Raw genomic sequence first — 20,702 nt, forward strand, 5'->3', positions numbered from 1 at the left:
AGCTTGTTATAGCACCATTATGTAGCTAATTTCACTGCTTAACTAAAACATCTACTCGTCTTAGCAGTTTGAAAGTAATACACCAAGTGATGCTGATGCAGTAAGCCATCAAATCTTGAAAATAATTTTTTTAACTTTTTGTCTGAGCATCCATCCATCCATCCATTATCTTAACCTGCTTATCCTGAACAGGGTCGCAGGGGGGCTGGAGCCTATCCCAGCATACATTGGGCGAAAGGCAGGAATACACCCTGGACAGGTCGCCAGTCCATCACAGGGCACACACACCATTCACTCACACATTCATACCTATGGGCAATTTAGACTCTCCAATCCGCCTAACCTGCATGTCTTTGGACTGTGGGAGGAAACCGGAGTTCCCGGAGGAAACCCACGCAGACACGGGGAGAACATGCAAACTCCGCACAGAGAGGACCCGGCCGACGGGGATTCGAACCCAGGACCTCCTTGCTGTGAGGCGGCAGTGCTACCCACTGCACCATCCGTGCCGCCCTTTGTCTGAGCAGTATTTTCAAAAAGAGTTGATAATCTCGAAGATTCTGTCAGAGTACATGTTTTCAGGTATTTCCCCCCTTTAATGCCAAATAAATGATTGACAGCTGTGAGTGGCTTTTTGAATGACAAATCCAATGAGGCGAACATTTTGGATGTTCTTTATTGAATATATAAAGGACATTTACACAAAGCTTAAGCAAAATTTGAATGGTCAACTCCTACACCTCTGGTTGATTTTTCTTGGAATGACCCATTAGTATTGTGCTTTGATTATCCATGCAAAATTACTTTCAATACCTTGAGTGAGAAATTTGAATCAAAGCGTTGGGCTTTGGGGTTGCTGAATACAAGAGGAGAGCAACACATTCACTCCTGGGTAGCAGTACCTACTTGCCTATTGGCTGGCATTAGATTTCTGTGAAGAAAATAGCACATAGAAGATAGAAATAACTGTTTTTATTTTATGTTTTACCCATCATATTTCTTTTGGTGTTTTTCTCTGGTTTCAGTAAAATAATGTAACATTTTGGGATAAAAATACAAAAAAGCATTCCATAACTGGAAGCTAAAATGGCAAATATTTCCACTGCCACAGTAAACTTTCCAGGTGTGCTGACATAAGCAGGTATAAAGGTGATCCAGACTGCACAGAAAATGAGCATGCTGAATGTGATGAATTTGGCTTCATTAAAATTGTCAGGCAATTTACGAGCCAGAAAAGCTAAAAGAAAGCACAATACAGAGAGGAGCCCAATATAGCCCAGTACAGCCCAGAACCCCACTGCTGATCCTACATCACATTCTAGAATGATCTTTTCTTTGTAGTGCTTCATGTTCTTGTTGGGGAATGGAGGAGATATTGTTAACCAAAGCACACAAATAAGGACCTGTATGAGAGTGAAAGCAAGAACGCTCAATCTCTGCTGTGGAGGCCCAAACCATTTCATTGTATTACTGCCTGGAAGTGTAGCTCTGAAGGCCATTAACACCACTATTGTTTTCCCCAGAACACAAGAGATGCAGAGGACAAAAGTGATGCCAAACGCAGTGTGGCGCAGCATACAGGACCACTCAGAGGGCCGGCCGATGAAGGTAATAGAGCAAAGGAAACACAGTTTCAATGAAAAGAGCAGCAGGAAGCTCAGCTCTGAGTTGTTGGCTTTCACAATGGGAGTGTCTTTATAGATGAAGAATATTAGTGCTATTGTGATTGTAAGGCAGCCTCCAATGACAGAAAATGACACCAACAGTATCCCCATTAGTTCATCAAAGGTCAGGAATTCAATGCTTTTTAATTCACAGTGATTTCTTTCTTCAGATGACTTGTACTCCGGAAGGCATGGGACACATGTCAGCGCATCTGTAAAAGACAATTATTTTTTTAAATTATTTTTTCTGATAAATTTGCATCTTAAAATGCCCAAAGTAAATCTTAAAGGCATATTATGAAGGATTTTCCACTTGAAACTATTAAAAAACAACCATGGTCAGTAATTACTACCAAAATAAAAGCAATTATGAATTGATGTCTTTGTGAGTATGCATGTTTATGTTTTGCCATGCTGCTAAAGCAGACAGAAACCCACGGGTGCTGTGCTAGCAGTGGCTATTCTTGGTCCATTCTATCACCATAATATAATGTTTAGCTAAAACTAGCTACTCCATAACTTTGCTGCATATGCTTTTTGCTATCAGATATGTCAGTACATTGGCATATGTTGACTGCCTGATGTGATCCCAGCAGTCTCCAACACGCTGTTACAAAGCTACCTGACATAGCTAGCCAGAGCATAATATCAACTTGCTCAATTGGTGAGTGAGCATGTCATCTTTGTGGTGAACAATAGGCAGGGTTGAGAGGTAGGAGGAGTCATTTTTGATGGTAAACACAGGAGTGAGTTAAGGAAAGAAATCCTGCATATTCTGCCTTTAACATTATAAATATTTTAGTCTACATCAAATATCGCTTCCTGGAAACAAGGTCAGTTTAGGTTAGTCTAGAAGAAATATGTGGAAAACTCAATTGTAGTGTTGCTGAATTCTCCATCTGCACATGGAATACAGTCAAAGCAGCAGATAGGTTTCCCCTTCACAAAAGCCATGTGTGTCCCAGGAAGGCAGCTCTCACTGCAGACTGATCTTGGCACCTATAAAACAGTCATACTTAGCGTTGGTTAACCACATGCACAGCACATCTATACAGGTGTAACGTGAGCAGAAGAATAGATTAGGAAATCTAAGCACAAAAAAACACTTGAATTACATAATTTATCCTGGACAGGGTTCAGTAATATTCTTGATTAGAGACCTTGATTAATAAGACAACTGGATACTGTCACACAATTTACCAGGCCACAAAGTAAATTGTACTGTGTATTGTATTGTATCATTGTATCATTGTACATATTTTCCGAAAAAACAGATACAAAAATATCAGCCCACAGTACATATTCCAGGTCACAAAATGTTTTCAGGTCAGGTCACATATTTATGGTTAATATTTTATTGGGTTTTCATTTTTTGGTAATTGTGACACTTGCCAAGGCAAAATCATATTAATCACAGAAAACTATGCTTTAAGTGAAAATTAAATGGACTTTTGATTTTGATGACACTGACTATTCATTTAAACAATTATTTAATTTTGAAACATGAGTTAAAGATCTTGAGTGGTTGAGATTTTGGAGGTTAACCATAAAGTTGTACAGAATGCATAAAGTGGTTTGGAAAATGCACAGTTATGAGAACATTAAAAATGTTGTGGGAAATGATCCAGAGCGATTGAGAATTCAACACAAAAACTACATTTAAAGTCAGAGATAAAGTCATAATGGTTGGCAAAAGCTGAAAAAGACTGTAAATTCAACCAAAAAACGATGTTTTAAAGAAGTGATAATGATTGCCAAAAGCTGAAAAAGACAGTAATTTCACAGAAGCACCGAGAAGTACCTTGACCTATGCACAGTCAAGGCTTCCAACACACAATGCATTAATACCTGCTATGGGTACTGCAACTATGGTGGTCTACTTCAAACAACATGAACCACTGCACAGGCTGCTAAGGATTCAATAAAATATTATCTTTGAATCAACAAGATTATATTGTGCATTGTATTGTTATTTAAATATGTTGGTACATAGTGGTGTTCATGATTACGTCTTAACAGATGCTCCAGGACATGCAGAATGTTAGAAAAATAAAGACCACCCGCCATATTTAAAAATGCATCCATCTAATCCTACATCAGTTTCACCCTTCTTTACTCCATTAGAATTACATGGCACTGCATATGGTGAAACTTGTGCACAGTTGCGTGAGCATATTACGTTTTTTCTTTCCAGCTTGCCATAGGAGCATTGCCTGAAGTTAAAAAAACAAAGGATAAAAACAAGAAAGTAGGACTTTTTTTCATTGTGATCGAGGGTCTGTTGTTTTTTTCATTTACTAAAAGTTATGGTTAGGATTTGGGGAGCTCCATCACAAGACAATTTCAATAGCTGCTGACTACACAGGTTAGCTAAATATATGTTTTCTAGCTTTACATTTGGCAGACGCTCTTATTCAGAGCAACGTACGTTTGATTAGACTAAGCAGGAGACAATCCTCCCCTGGAGCAAGGGCCTTGCTCAAGGGCTCAACGGCTGTGAGGATCTTATTGTGTGCTACACTGGGATTAGAACCACCAACCTTGCGTGTCCCAGTCATTTACCTTAACCACTACACTACAGGCCGCCCCAAGCTAGCCACGTGAACAACCAACCATACACTAACTCTACTGTTCAAACTAGCTAACGTTACAGCATGATCGAAGACAGTTACTAGCTAGCTCTGCCTATATTGCTAGCTATGAAAGCTATCCATGTAATTAATGTAGTGGCCGGCAGTGAAAGAAAATGAACAGAGAAGATGTCATGCCTCATGCCAGGATGTGCTAGCTGTTGATAGCTGCAAATCTAGAGATAACGTTACATTAAGGCAATGTCGTTTCGTAAGCTTGGCGGTGACAACTAGTCTGCTGTTGTTGGTTTAATGTATATGCTTTACAGGACTTAATAACTTTGCTAGCTAGCTAGAAGTTGCCATTATAGCTAAATTGTCATATTTAATGTTACACAGGTTGCTAGCTAACGCAATTAGTTTACTATTTCGACAAGCTGCTGCCTTCCAAGCTTCACTGAGGGAGTATATATTGGGCTGGTGGAACGCATTGGCAAATCATAGGAGACGTCCTTAGCCGGAATCCCACCGGTGGGTGACAGCAATAGCCTATAGCTATTTTCCCTGTCCTTGCAGAGAGCCAGAAGGTGGTGTCACAAGCCTCAAACCGAGTGATTATGTGGCCATGCTTCAAATCTTCTAATAAAGCTGTAAATGTAATGTAAAGCCATAGCAAGGAAGCATAATGCGGTGTTCACGTCATATTAGAATGAACAAATTAGCTCCTTCCAATTGGGTAAAATGGTTCACATCAACCTCTGACATTAAACGCGAGGAAAACAAAAGGTGTAAACAAATCAGCCACGTCATGCCACTTCTATAGTCTACCATGATGTTGGCAGGTGTAACTTGAATTTGAACTCGGCATTATAATTAGTTGTTTCGTAGGCGTAGTAGGCTATGCCATGCCCCATGTTTTATGGAATTTATATTCAACTCCACTAATTAATCAGGATTACCGGAATGAAAAATCACCCATTTTAATGCTGAATCCAGTTACGTTTTTATATAATATGAATAATTATAATATCCGATTGGCATATTAAAATAATTAAGCCACTCTAAATAAAATCCATATTATATAGAATATTGTGGAAAAGTGAATTTTTTTCCCGTTATATTTGTTCAAAAAATGACACTTTTAAATATATTCAAGATTTATTACACATGAAATTAAATATTTCAAGCTTTTTTTTGTTTTAATGGCTTACAGCTCATAAAAAATAAAAAATAACAAAACATGCTTTACAGCCATGTTCTTTCATTTCTGTGCACAATACGAACAGCTGAGGCCACTCGCAAAGTTTGTTCGGCTCCTACGAAAAAACTGACATCTGACATAAATCAAAGTTATCAAAGGGATTTGATAAATTGCTAATAAATTATTTGTGGAAATGCATTTCCATTGGATTTATGGCGAATATTGTTCAGCTCATGTTTGAAATTTATGGTAAATGGTTCATGTTTTGTTTTAGTAGTTGGCGAGCCCATTGTAGTAGACCTGCAAAATGGCATTGAGATTGGTTTTGAAACGGGTGAGATATTGAATGTGATATTTTGAATGGAAGTGCCAACCAATGCATACCCCCACCTCTCACTAATGTGCAGGGCAGTACACATCAACAATTTCCCATGGTCAGATTTGACCAAACTGTTTGATCTGAGTACAGAGGTTCATCAGCTTACCTCCTGCCGACCATCTGCCCATACAGCCTGCACATCATCCTTCATCACAAACTGCTGCCCCTCTGGCAGAGATGCATCATACAGACCTATGATCTCGAAGTCAACGACTCCATGGGAATTCAGCTGCCAGTTTACCAAGGAGTACCTTGCTGCGGGATCCCCCTGTTTATCAAAGTGAATTCTCTCACCATGTTTAGTGGTGAAGTTTACCTGGGTTAAATAATGAAGCACCTAGAGTGGAAATCACAAGATAATGCATTGAATTAATCAATTGAAGTTAACAGTGATTCATATTTGTACAGTGCCCAGCATAATGTTTGTGACAAAAACATTTTTCTTAATTTGGCTGTGTACTCCAATATTTCAGATTTGTAATCAAATGATTAACATGAGGTTCTCAGCATCAGGATTTGACAGAGACTACTTTCTGCAGATGACTTCACAGAACACATAGGCTGCATCTTTATATACTGCCCTAAGGCTGTACTGTACTGGGAGAGACAGATGTGCAGACTCCAGCAGAGCTTTTAAATTTCGTTAGTCCTTGCTGGCTGGAAACCACACCAGAAGACCCAGATTTGTTTTTTTGGCAGTGCTATGAGCTCATTGGATGGAAGCGAGAAGGATGGAGTCTGTGGACCCAGGGAAACTAGTCAAAACAGCATTTCTCCCAGACGACCAGTGTGAGAAATGCTCAGATTAGACAGCTCAGCACTGAGGCAGATTCACTGGAGGTTATGGGAAATGGATGCAGCCAATCTAAACTCCCACCACAGCCTGGAAAACTGCGACAATCAGGAGAGCGGAACACAACAGCCAGCCTCCCATCACCCCAGGCTTGAGGCTGTCAAAAAGTGTGAAGGCCTCGCCGAGGGCACTGCATCCTCACATCCAGATCTGCACGGCTCCTCTACTCCAATACACCTTCATCGCAGTCCAGCCCCTTCTTCAGTTTCCACACTGACTTCTCGCTACTATCAGAAACGTTACAGAAACGTTTTCGTGATTGGAGACTCCATCGTGAGCAATGTAGCTTTTGATGAGGAGAAAGGTAACAATGTGCTTATTTTATTAAGAGTTTTAGACAGTTTAAATCCAGTCCTCAATGTAGCAGCCAAACGTAGCTCTAACTTTGGAACAGTTGTATTTCACAAATTACATTAATTGCGACAAACGTAGATATTAAGAACAATTGGTTTGGTTTGGGGTTTTTTGCATTCATTCCTTTTGTATATATACAGAGTGGAGTACACCCAAAGGTTTCAGAGGTGCAGACTAGAGGAACATATAAGTCGCACACTCAGATATTGTCCTTTGCTGCGTTTTATTGACCAATGTTTCGACAACATGTACTTTCGTCAGGGTAAATGGTTGGCATTTAAATACTGCCTTTATCCAAAGCACTGTACTGTAGGGACTACAACTTCCACATTCCCACAGGAAAATTCCGCGACGTCCACCACGAATGACGTCTAACTTGGTTCAGCCAATCCCGTCATGGCGGGAGCAATAAACGGTCCCGTATAAGAGCAAGACACGTTCTTGGGATCTCTCTTCTGTTTCTTCTGCTTTTTCTGCTTCTTCTGCTTCTCCTCTTCGATGCACCCTTTTTTGCCATTCGCTTCAGCTCATCTGCTCCGAGACTCGGACAGAGGCTGAATGCTGCACAGCGCACTACCAGGCCTACGGACACACCCAGTTACCTCGCGGTAACTTCGTGGCCTATAGCGAGTGGAAACTGGTGTACGCGGAACGCTACATCAGTTTACTCCTGCAAAGCTCACCATCGAACAACAGCAACAAACTTTTACACCTGGAAAAGGACCAGCGGATCAGACGACAACGCGCTGCTAAGACGGGAACACCCCAGCCTGCGCATCTCTCCCGGACACCATTCACAGCACCATCGCCGCTTCTACAAGGACAGCACGTCTTTTGGATCCAGCAATGCGTATGGACTCAGTAAGAAAACAAACATTCAGGCATAGCCAGTGTTTAGTTTAGTCTTAACTGTTTTTGTGAATCTGTGTTTCAATATTTACCATCCAACCATTGTAATGTGTTTGGTTAGCTACATATATATGTACGTGAATTGATTCGCCGTCTTTTGCGCATATATAGAGTAAAACTACGCAAGTAGTCCCTTCTCACAGCTAACTCGAACTCATTACCACACCCAGAACTCTAGCTTACTCAAGCTAGCTACTCCCACCTTTCCTTTGTTCAAGCGACACGCGCGCTTGCTCGCGCCCACACACACCCTAACTTCCCCGACTAATTCCCGTTAGTTTATCTGTTCTGTGTTTAATAAATAAATAAATATATTTTATTAAACCCTGGTGTCCGTTTTGGAATCGCATAGACATGAGAGGCGAGTTAAAGCAGTCTTTCGAGGAACTTCCAACCTTCAGGTAATCGGTATGTTCAATCATTAATATTGGTTATTTTAATTAATTAAAATACTAAATTTGTGGTTGGATATTTCTGATAACAGTAATTTTATGAGACTGATTACTTTTCGCAGTTATACTGCTACACAACGTTTAACCGGCGCCCCGGTTTTGTAGAGAGTAAAATCCCTGCGTTATTTGGCGGCCCGTGCAAGGACCCTACATAATTTGGAGTCCCGTGCGAGGACCCGTACATATTTTGGTGCCCCATGTGAGGAAGACTAGCTTTGGCTCAAATTTCATGTCACGTGACTCCAGAACGAATTCTCGGCATTCTTTCTGAGCTAAATTGCCACCAGTGCAATTTTTTAAAAATACCGCTAGATGTCACCCTTGTACCATTTTTGAAAGCCTGCATGAGCCGCTTTCTCAATATACTGCCCCCTCGTGTAACATTGTGGCATTACATTCGTAATCTTACACGGTAGTTTGTTGATTGGCATTTACCTTCCGGTATAATACGTATTATCAATAATAGTATTATTAGCCGCACTGTATTATTAATTTTAATTACTTTGTCAAAGTAATTTTAATAATTAATTGAATTTTACATTTAAATCCAAATTTAATTGTAATTTCAACCAATCATATTCTGGTATTTAGGATTAATGTGATCAGCATCACAGTTCCTATTTTACGGTCTGAATATCCGCCATATGTTCGGTCATTTTGCTGTTGTTGCATTGCAGTACCGCTAGTGCAACTCGAGTCCCTGTGTGATGCTATAGCTACCTTGTACTATAGTTAGAGAATATTCAAAGAGCGTTTTAAATTCCTTATCCTTCATCACAACTTGTATGTTGGATTGTGATTTTGGTGAACAATTCATTGCCAACTTTTAGGAGCACAAGGCCCTTGTGAAATAGTTAACTTCAAGAGTACCCTCTTAAGTTACTGATTCAGCTTTTAGCTTTATTTGGCGTGAGATATGGAACCCATATCTATTGATGAGTACCTTTCCTTTTTAGCCCAAGGTTTAGCACCTGGCTACGTAGCTTTCCTGAATCAGATGAACCTCACTGATTGTAGGAAAGAAATGTTCTCCTTAATCAACGAGAAAGGTCACTCCCCCACCCAGTCGAAAGACCCAATTCTAAGTTGTCTGGTCTTGAATTTTGCCAGACAGATTAGTCTTGCTCTTCAGAGCAACAAAAACTTAGAATCAGAGATGGCATACCTCAAAGGACAACACACCAGTGTTTTACTTGAGCTTCAAACTGTTGGCAAGAAAGCAGTACAATACTTGCGTGATCTGCATTCAGCCGAATCAGATCTTTGTTCCTATAGAGAGGAATTATTTCAGTTGAAGAGTGGATGCCACAAGCTACCACATCCACTCTCTTCTGTAAGCCTGCTTTCTCAGGCTTGCCCAACTCCAGCTTCTCCTGCTTCCTCCTTACACCACAAGGCGGGGGAAGGGGGGTCACAAATTGATTCGGGTTTGTCAGATCCCGGTTCCACAGCTTGCTCTGATGGAGACTCGTCAGTCTCCTCAGATTGCAGTGCTGTTGACCACCCATGCAATGGTTTGCCCACCTCTTCCCTGGAGAGGGAAAGGGGGGACTCCATCCCAACGGTGGTCCATCTCCGCAAGGGAGAAACAGTCAGGCAAGTACAGGACTGCACCTTCCATGCCCACCCCTCTCGTGAGGAGGTCAGGGCACCCTCCCGTGGACACGGTAGAGGAGATCTAACGTTATTAATTGGGCACACAAAAAGCAACGCTAATCCCGCTAGCTTTCCCTTTATAACTGAGAGGATAGGTGACAGCTCTGTACAGTACACTGACAGCGACAATTTATCTTCTGCCAACCATTGTGAGAATGACAGTTTTGTAGCTCCACCCTCTAAACCAAACCGAGGACGTCGAGCTCCGCATGAAACGCATTCAGATTCAAATGTGATTTCAGGCTCTCCTTCTCCAAACAGGCAGACTAGTGCAACTTCACATGGTCTTCGCTTTGAGGAGCTAGAGGCCATGGCGAAGTATGTCCACACATTTGACCCCAAGGACTCTGAATTTAACATTCAGAGTTACTTGAGAGAAGTTGACTACTGTCTCTCGGATCTGCCCAGGGCAACCGATCGAGAAAAGGTACGACTTATATGGAAAACCTCAACCAGAGAGATCCATACATTTAGGGAACAACTTCCACCACAGGTTCGTTCCAGCTATCCCAAGGTTTGTGAAGCGTTGGTAGCTGAGTACCAGCCACGGTTTGATCAGGCCACAGCCATGATCAAATCTGTGGAGGTTAAACATAGCCGTACAGAACGACCAAAAGACTTTTACCAACGACTTAAACATGCTTTTTTCCAGGGCAGAAACGGACCAGGCTTAGATGAAGATCAAGCCTTCAAATCCCTTTTTGTGCACAACCTGCACCCCTGTGTCCGAACACATGTTTCACTGTTTTCAAGGGGCCAACACTCAGCCCTTGAATTAAGAAATGAAGCCCAAATGGTCTGGGACACTTTAAGGATTGTGCCCAGGAATGAGGTATTGGAAACAGCTAAGCACGTTGTTCCAACCAAGCCCGCCGGCACTTCCCAAGTTGCCCCATTAAAGTCTAATGGCTCAAAACAACGGCATGTGAGTAAGTTCCCGGTTAAGAGCCACCGTGGTCGCTTCTCACACTCTGATTCCAGCCGGAATTGGAGAGAAGACCGACCCGGTAGGCCCAAGCCTCAGAGTCACCAGCATGACTCTGATAGGGAAGATACCTTGTCTGAAGAGAGCTTCTTCAGTTCCTCTGAGGACAACTAAAGCCTCTAACCTTTGTTCAGTAGTGTGTATGCCTCGAGTAACCACTCAAGAGCTATCTGGTCTTGTTCAACCTCCATCAAAAGACTGAATAAGACTGATCTATAGCCGTGGTCTCCTCACAGGCAGACTCCCAGCTGAAGCTTTGACCACTTTCTTTTGCACACCTTTCCTACCAAAGGGGGGTGGCAAAATAAACAGGTAGTTTATAGCAGCCACTTAGATTTGCATGTAGCAGCAGCAAACGCAGATCGTAAGTAGGTACTGTAGAGTTAAATCCGACACCTGTTATAACTCATAAATGTTCATTGCTTTCTACACCTACTGAACCATTGTAAAGTATTGCATGTAGAAACTACAGTGTAATCTTTACAAGTATATTGCCACACCCCAGTGTGCCTTACTCCACCTCTTCCCCAAGCAAGACAAGACCACTTGTGAGCTTACCACATCATTTAGAAATGAGACCACCTCTCCATTTCCTTCCTGATGACACAGCCATAAGGTTAAGCTTGGATACAGAAAGCTGCCCTAATTTGAAAATGTCCCCACATATTTCAGATGACAACCCTCGTCAGCAACCTGACTGTAGGGACTAGAACAATTGGTCAGTCTGAACAAGACTTCCAAAAAGGCTACAGCCTCTCCAGCTAGACCCCTACATCATCTGAACATTTTCATGGCTGGGTCATTCCTGTTGGTGCTCCACCTTCTGGACACCATCCAATAACTAACAAAACACCTGAACTAACAAAACGACTAACCCTTTCACCAAGGTTTCTCATGTTTTGTGACAATGTAGTCACTGTTCGACCTTAGTGTTTCACATTGTTTGTATAATGTGTTTTAGACCAGTTTAGTTAATTGTTGATAAATGCCTGGATGTTTGTCAGTCAATTGTGAACTGTGTTACCGACCAAATGTACTTGACCTGTGGACTGTGAACTGACTTTTGTGCTCTCAAGGAACACTGGCTTCAGCCGCATCCTGAGACCACAGGGGGGATGTAGGGACTACAACTTCCACATTCCCACAGGAAAATTCTGCGACGTCCACCACGAATGACGTCTAACTTGGTTCAGCCAATCCCGTCATGGCGGGAGCAATAAACGGTCCCGTATAAGAGCAAGACATGTTCTTGGGATCTCTCTTCTGTTTCTTCTGCTTTTTCTGCTTCTTCTGCTTCTCCTCTTCGATGCACCCTTTTTTGCCATTTGCTTCAGCTCATCTGCTCCGAGACTCGGACAGAGGCTGAATGCTGCACAGCGCACTACCAGGCCTACGGACACACCCAGTTACCTCGCGGTAACTTCGTGGCCTATAGCGAGTGGAAACTGGTGTACGCGGAACGCTACATCAGTTTACTCCTGCAAAGCTCACCATCGAACAACAGCAACAAACTTTTACACCTGGAAAAGGACCAGCGGATCAGACGACAACGCGCTGCTAAGACGGGAACACCCCAGCCTGCGCATCTCTCCCGGACACCATTCACAGCACCATCGCCGCTTCTACAAGGACAGCATGTCTTTTGGATCCAGCAATGCGTATGGACTCAGTAAGAAAACAAACATTCAGGCATAGCCAGTGTTTAGTTTAGTCTTAACTGTTTTTGTGAATCTGTGTTTCAATATTTACCATCCAACCATTGTAATGTGTTTGGTTAGCTACATATATATGTACGTGAATTGATTCGCCGTCTTTTGCGCATATATAGAGTAAAACTACGCAAGTAGTCCCTTCTCACAGCTAACTCTAACTCATTACCACACCCAGAACTCTAGCTTACTCAAGCTAGCTACTCCCACCTTTCCTTTGTTCAAGCGACACGCGCGCTTGCTCGCGCCCACGCACACGCACACACACACCCTAACTTCCCCGACTAATTCCCGTTAGTTTATCTGTTCTGTGTTTAATAAATAAATAAATATATTTTATTAAACCCCGGTGTCCGTTTTGGAATCGCATAGACATGAGAGCCGAGTTAAAGCAGTCTTTCGAAGAACTTCCAACCTTCAGGTTATCGGTATGTTCAATCATTAATATTGGTTATTTTAATTAATTAAAATACTAAATTTGTGGTTGGATATTTCTGATAACAGTAATTTTATGAGACTGATTACTTTTCGCAGTTATACTGCTACACAACGTTTAACCGGCGCCCCGGTTGCGTAGAGAGTAAAATCCCTGCGTTATTTGGCGGCCCGTGCAAGGACCCTACATAATTTGGAGTCCCGTGCAAGGACCCGTACAGTACGATTGATGCTCATTCACCCATGTATACACACATTCACCAACAGCGATTGGCTTCCATGCATGGCACAAACCAGCTGGTCAGGAACATTTGGGGGTTAGGAGTCTTGCTCAAGGACACTTAGACAGACCCAGGGCGGGATCGAACCGGCAAACCTCCGACTGCCTGATGACTGCTTCTACCACCTGCGCTAATGTCACCCTGTTGGTGATTCACAATGGGTATGTGTGGCCCTTTTATAGGGCTAATTAATGACAGGTGAGACCAGAACAGCATTACAATGAACATAAATATACATATGTACATACTCAATAAACACACCACGTTTATCGTTGCCATTGGGTATAGGGGTCAATAGGGTTTGAGAAGGAGTGGAAGGTTGATCAGTTGTTGTCAACATGTGACTTAAATTGTGGCCACATTTAAAAATCACTTAGGGGGGCTCTTGGTATAAATGCTTAATATGTTTGTCCGAATTTGGAATATGCCAATGTTTTTTAAAGCCTCCTTTAAACTGCTCAGCACCCTTTGTGTACTAATTAATACTAAAAACAATTAAATTGGATACATCTGTTTAAAAAATATACATATATTTTGCATCTTCAAGAGTATTCTCCTTTGAGAATTTGACACCATCATAGAAACATTTCGCTCTGCGTCATTAACACAGATGGGTTTTACTCAACATAATTGACTATAGTGTAAACTCTTATTTAAAGGGAGTGGGTGGTAGCTGTCGAATTTCATTAGCATATTACGGTCTCTCGGTTTAGTATACCCATCTGTATATAGCTTATTGCTTTCCTTAATGATCCATAAATCGTAAAGTTAATTTTAACTTCAGATGGGTAGACAGCTCATTTAACTGTGTGAAATTTTCATTTTGTTCAAGTAGTTCAGCCGTACCTCCCCCAATGACAAGAATATCATCACTGTTACATTTCCCTAATAATACATTTGAAAAAAGGGTTAAAAGGGTTGGTTTTAAAACCAAATAGGGCATGTTCTTCAAATTGCCCGACATATAGGTTGGGAGGGACCATGGCCGCGCCTTTAACTTGGTGTAAAAAGTAGCCAAAATAATATGTTCAGGTACATGATCAAGAGCTTCAATTAAATAAATCTTGTGGTTTGTGTCTTTGACATTCCACAGCTGCTTTAATGTGTTCATCAGCAAATTTCAAAACGTTCCATGCAGCAGATTCAATTGCAGCAACAATGGATCTTCCAGGCGGAGGAGTTTCTTTAAACTCTTTGATTGTGTATTTGTGTTTTTAAATGTGTAAAACATATTTGATGAATGAGACAATTGAAACAAATGGAAAAATCATTGAGTATGTACATACAGTCCCCTCCAAAATGATTGGAATCGCATGGCCAATTCCTTTGTTTTCGAATTACACTGAATACATTTGGGGTTGAGATAAAAACTACTTTGAACATAGCACTTTTTGTATAAGACCACCCCATTTTTTGGTGAGCAAAAGTATTGGAATAGAGAGTATTTAAGTAAATGAAAGTAAATAACAATTCATATTTGGTAGCATATCCCTTGCTTACAATAACTGTTTCAAACCTGCAACCCATTGACATCGCCAAACTGTTGCATTCTTCTTTTGTGATGCTTTTCCAGGTTTTTACTGAAGCCTCTTTCAGTTGCTGTTTGTTTTGGGGGGTTTTTCCTCTTCAGGAGGTGGACTGCATGCTCAGTCCTGCTGATACCATCATGAGTTACATCATCAATAAAGATTAGTGAGCCAACTCCAGAAGTAGCAAGCCAAGCCAAAGCCATGACACTTCCTCAATTGTGCTTCACAGATGAGCTTGTATGTTTTTGGATCATGAGCAGATCCATTCTTTCGCCACACATTTGCCTTTCCATCACTTTGGGGCAGGTTAATCTTAGTCTCATCAGTCCAAAAAACTTTGTTCCACAACTTTTGTGGCTCATCCCTGTCCTTCTTTGCAAATTATAATTTTGCCTTCTGATTCTTACTACTAATGAGTGATGTGTATCTTATGCTATAGCCTCTATATTGCTGCTCTCTTCTTCAGAGGGTTGATTGAGATACCTTCACCCCTGCCCTGTGGAGATTGTTTGTGATGTCACTGACTGATGTTTTGGGGCTTTTCTTCACAGCTCTCACAATGTTTCGGTCATCAACTGCTGTTTCCCTTGGTTGACCTGTTTGATGTCTGTTGCTCAGTATACCAGCGGTTTTTTTTATTTTTCAGGACATTCCAAGTTGTTGTACAAACTATCCCTAATGCTTGTGCAATGGATTCCCCCTCTTTTCTAAGCTTAGAAATGGCTTGCTTTTCTTCCAAAGACAGTTCTCTGGTCTTCAGGTTTATGTTTTCTAACACAAATGCTGTCAGGCAAAACCCAAGGCTAAAACCAAGAGTAGACATTTAGAACTATTTATTGTTTAACAAATCAATGTAACAGGCAACAAGAAACACCTGTCAGTCCCATGTTCCAATACTTTTGCTCACCTACAAATTAGGTGGTCTGATACAAAAGGTGATATGTTCTAAGTTGTTTAACAAATGTAGATAAAAATATCACGAAATTAAAGCTGAAATTTGGGTCTGTCATCTTATGTACATATTGTGACCTCAAACTCAATTGTCTTCAGTGTATAGCAAAAACAAAGGCATTGACCTTTATGTTCCGATACTTTTGGAATGGAATGTAGGCATTGAAAGTAATTTAGTTTAATTTGCAGATGATACAAAACGAGGAGGTGTAGCTAACAGTATGGAATCTACTAATGAAATCCAGGAAGATTTAAACAGAATCCAGAAGTGGGCGGAAATCTGGCAAATTAAATTCAGTACAACTAAATGTAAAGTTCTACACGTGGGAAATAAAAATATAAGGCAGGATTGCTTTATGGGGGGCAGACAATTGAATAGTGCACATGTTGAAAAAGACTGGGGGGCGTAATAGTTGACCAAAGCCTTTCACATTCTAGGCAATGTGCGGTAGCAGTAAAAAAGGCCAACAGGATGCTAGAATACATAGTCAGGAGTATTGAGTATAAGTCCAAGGAAGTTATACTCACTGTGGCAAAACCAGAGGACTGGTGATGGAGGGAGTGCATGTTCTTGTTCGTAGGCTCCACTCCCTGGCTGACTGAAGCCACTGCAGGTTCCTCAGGCTGGGCCACCACACCTGACCTGAATCAGCTCATCAAATCTGACTATATCAGGTCCACCTGTGCTGACTTGCTTTGTGAAGTACCAGTTTGGGAAAAGCATGGAGGGAGCCAGGAGGAGAAAACTTAAATGGCTGGCATTTATATAGCGCCTTTATCCAAAGCGCTGTACAATTGATGCTTCTCATTCACCCATTCATACACACACTCAAACACCAACAGCAATTGGCTGCCATGCAAGGTACCAACCAGCTCGTCAGGAGCATTTGGGGGTTAGGTGTCTTGCTCAGGGACACTTCGACACAGCCTGGGCGGGGGATCGAACTGGCAACCCTCCGACTGCCAGGCGACTGCTCTTACTGCCTGAGCCATGTCTCCCCTGTACTACTTACAAGGTAGTAAGAGATGCTTGTGTATGACCGGCTTTTGTTTTGAGAACCTGACTTGGATTGGATTTGTGCTGTGTATATTGACTAGAATTTTGTATTATAATTGGGATTTGTTTGTTTAAACAGTTAAGTAGCTTAGCTGGGCAGTGATAGAAAGGGTGGACTTCCAAGACTGTGAAGGTAGGCTCTACATGGGAGCTAGCTTTTCTTTTCTTGTTTTGTTTGTTCTGCATAGGGGTAGGAAAAGGTGAGCATTGCTGGGCTGAATGTCCTGTTCTTGCCATTACCTTCTGTTATGTTATGTGCATATTCTCCGTACTGTGAAGACTCAGGCTCCAATTTGTAAAACATGGTTGTGCCCAAAAAGTCCACTTCCGCAGGTCTGAAACGTTTTCCAAAGCTCATGACAAGTAAATGGGTGAAGCCACGGACACTTTGTTGGAATTTCTCCCAGATGGACAGCAATGTATAAATATACCCATTCGTTTTAAAACAGAATTACATTGATCATGTTGAGTTTCCCCAGTCATCATATGAATGTTAGCGATGCTGATAAGCATCCAAACCATGATGATTAATGCCAATGATAGGAGCAAACAGGAAGATAAATGATGGTTACAGTCATTTGGCACATTTTAAATGACCAAATGCTCGGCTATATACATGTAACAAACTTGCTTCCCTAGTGGACTGGCCCAACATCACACTCCCACTACGATGGTAACCAATCATTTATCTGCATTGAACACACTTGTCTAATCGGAAACAGCTGTAAAGCCAAAATATTACGGTACCCTGAAATAGAGGGACGATATAAGTGCTGTCATTTCTACATGGTGCAACCCAATCTATAAAATATTATTTAATGAAAGCTGATAAATACTGTACCACACATTAATTGCTGGATTATAAATCTAAAATTGTGGAGTACAGAGCTAAATTAAGAAGTAATGTCTTTGTCCCAAAGTAAGTACATACTCACCGAGCACTTTATTAGGAACATTTTTACTTCATTACGCCTACTTTATCTAATCAGCCGATTGTGTGTCAGCAGTGCAATGCATACAATTATGTAGATATGGGTCAGTAGCTACACATAAACCATCCGAATGGGGAAAAAATGTGATCTAAGTGACTTTGACCATGGAATAATTGTTGGTGCCTGACCGGGTTGTTTGAGTATCTTAGGTACTGCTCATCTCCTGGGATTTTTATGCACAACAGTCTGTAGAGTTTCCAGAGAACGGTCTGAAAAACCCCCAAAAATCCAGTGAGCAGCAGTTCTGCAGGCAAAAACGTGTTGTTAATGAGGAGGGCCTGGACTGGTCAAAGCCAACATGAAGGTGACAGTAACGCAAATAACCACTCATTACAGCAGTGGCATGCAGAAAAGTGGCTCTGAACACACAACCGTTGAAACCTCTAAGTGGATAGGCTACAGCAGCAGAAGTAATAAGTAAAAGTAAAAAGATAAGTCTAATAAATACCTAATAAAGTGCTCACTGAGTGTATATACACACTCGGAATATGTAAACAACAGCAGCTATACAACCTGCCATGGCTCTATTGTGGCCTTGTCTGCGCAGCTTCTGTTCATGAATGGTCCATGTCCGTCTTTGCACTTGACAAGATTGTGCAGTGAATGGGCCACAGCATATACAGCCTTATACACATTGTTCAACAAGCTGGTGTCAGATATGTCTGTGTAGCGGGTAAGTTTTCCATACAAAGACTCTGATCCTGTGCACGCTTTCTTGATGTCATCCTTACGAGGTGATAGAATGCAGCTGAAAATACTTTCCCAGAGCTCTACCAAGCCCAGGTTCCCAGGCTTGGTTGATGGGCGTGTGTTCATGATAAACTCCCTCAGTCCTGGTATGTGAATGTTAGGAACTGTAAGGCCAATGGCCCCTCCTACCACTGCATAGCTCACTCGGGTGGCAATGCACCAGGCTGTGATCCAGCCTTCGCTGCCCACCCACTGAAAACCTGTCACATTCTGCAAAAGCAGTTCTTTGATGAGCATGTCTAAATCATTACAATTTGCAAAAGCAACAATCACTTTTGAAGATGATTTTTTAATGATCTCCACAACTTCGAGAAATTTCTGTCTAGGGTCAGTCCTGTAGATGGGCACTGAGTACTCTATGCAAATGCCCTCACTTTTGGCTGCTTTTAAAAATGTAGCCATTCCATTATTGCCATAGTCATCATTTGTCCTGATTGCACCAACCCAGGTCCACCCAAAGTGCTTGACCAGCTTTGCTAAGGCTCTGCTTTGATAGTAGTCACTGGGAATGGTTCTGAAGAAATTTGGGTACTCCTGTCTGTTACTGAGACATGCACATGTAGCTGAATGACTGAGCTGTAACAAACAAGCAAGTATTCACTATTTTTGAATGTGCTACAGATGTTTTCACACACAGTATACACATGCACATTCACATATTGACAAGCTCTCAGACACAGTCACAAACACAAGTCCTCATAAAAAAGTCTCAGTCCATTGCAAACCACACACAGACACCATATGTAATCATTCATAAGGAAAATATCTTTATATTATTCATTTAAAAACACATTTGCTTTATAGGTTAAACTTTCACAGTTTACAATAACATAAAGGTCACTAACCACAGGTATGTGGAATGGTCCCACTGTTCTTGCGATCCCGATGGTTGAAGTAGAATATGTCTCTCCGATTACTGCATGCACCGCTGAAGGTTTGAGGCAGGTCTTTGTGCCCTCCTGAGGTCCATTCATTAGAGCCAGGGATGCCCTTACAGAGAGAGGAATGCTTGGACAGGAGTCATATATCCTGTAGCCCAAAGAAATGCCTGGGAGAATCTTAGAGCTGTTATTTATCTCTTCAATGGCAAAAATCATAGTTTGAGCAAACTGCAGTTCTCCTTGATCTAGCCTGTGAGGAGAAATGGACTGGTGTTGTCAGTAAAAAAAAGTATTATAACTAGTGTAAGATGATGAAAGTAACAGATAAAAATAGTCTCCCTCTGGAGGAAAACCAAAAGCACAGTACACAAGTACTTTTTATGAAAGATGCAGTTTAATAACAAACAACAAAAATAGATACTTGTTCCCCCTATTACAATTACAGAATATATTTTATTGTATATTTTGATCCCAAAAACTGAAGGCATTTACATGGCATTCATAATTAATCCAAAATGGTGTCATGTTCACTGTGTGATGAAAAATGTGTTAAGATATAAAAGATATAAAGTATAAAGTAAGACCATAATACTTTCAGTGCTTCCTCCACATGAGATGGGAGAGAAGAACATGAATTAAAGGGCCACATTTTCCTTCCCCCTGCTAAAATAGATGCAACATAAAAGCTAAAACATTAATGATAAATTTCACAGTTGTAGCACGACTGTTATTTTTTTCCATTTTGGCTTACCCCTGACATTGAATACGTCCAGGGTTGACTTGTAGTGTTGGATCCACACTTACAGGATTTTGATGAAATGAAAAAATCCCTCCTATTGTGATATTGCCTTCTTTTGAAAACTGTGAGAATTCCTGAGCTCCATATGGTCGACAGACAGGTTTTCCAAGGCCAGCAAACAAGACGAGTAACAACATGTCTGTGAACAGCGGCATCTCTGAGAATGCATGCGTTGTAACCTGGCAGTGTCCAGTGGTACTGCAGCATTGTCTCAGTGACTTATATAGGACTATGCTGATAACTTATATGAGGAGCCTGACATGGGGTGGGCCTGTATCTCCCAGTGGAGGGAAGT

At 41.4% G+C, this 20,702-nt stretch overlaps 1 protein-coding gene across 1 annotated transcript; it reads right to left on the reverse strand.

The window, feature by feature from the left end:
- Nucleotides 1-891: 891 nt before the first annotated feature.
- On the reverse strand, nt 892-20,562 carry LOC133107511 (extracellular calcium-sensing receptor-like). Its single transcript, XM_061216499.1, has 6 exons — nt 20,360-20,562; nt 19,573-19,858; nt 18,491-19,303; nt 5,921-6,151; nt 2,540-2,663; nt 892-1,876 (listed from the first exon to the last, which is right to left on the reverse strand). The coding sequence occupies exons 1-6, from the start codon at nt 20,560-20,562 to the stop codon at nt 978-980; spliced, it is 2,556 nt and encodes an 851-aa protein (XP_061072483.1). The 3' UTR covers nt 892-977.
- Nucleotides 20,563-20,702: the final 140 nt, after the last annotated feature.

Source organism: Conger conger, chromosome 13 (genome assembly GCF_963514075.1).
Source record: "Conger conger chromosome 13, fConCon1.1, whole genome shotgun sequence".
Lineage (NCBI taxonomy): Eukaryota > Metazoa > Chordata > Actinopteri > Anguilliformes > Congridae > Conger > Conger conger.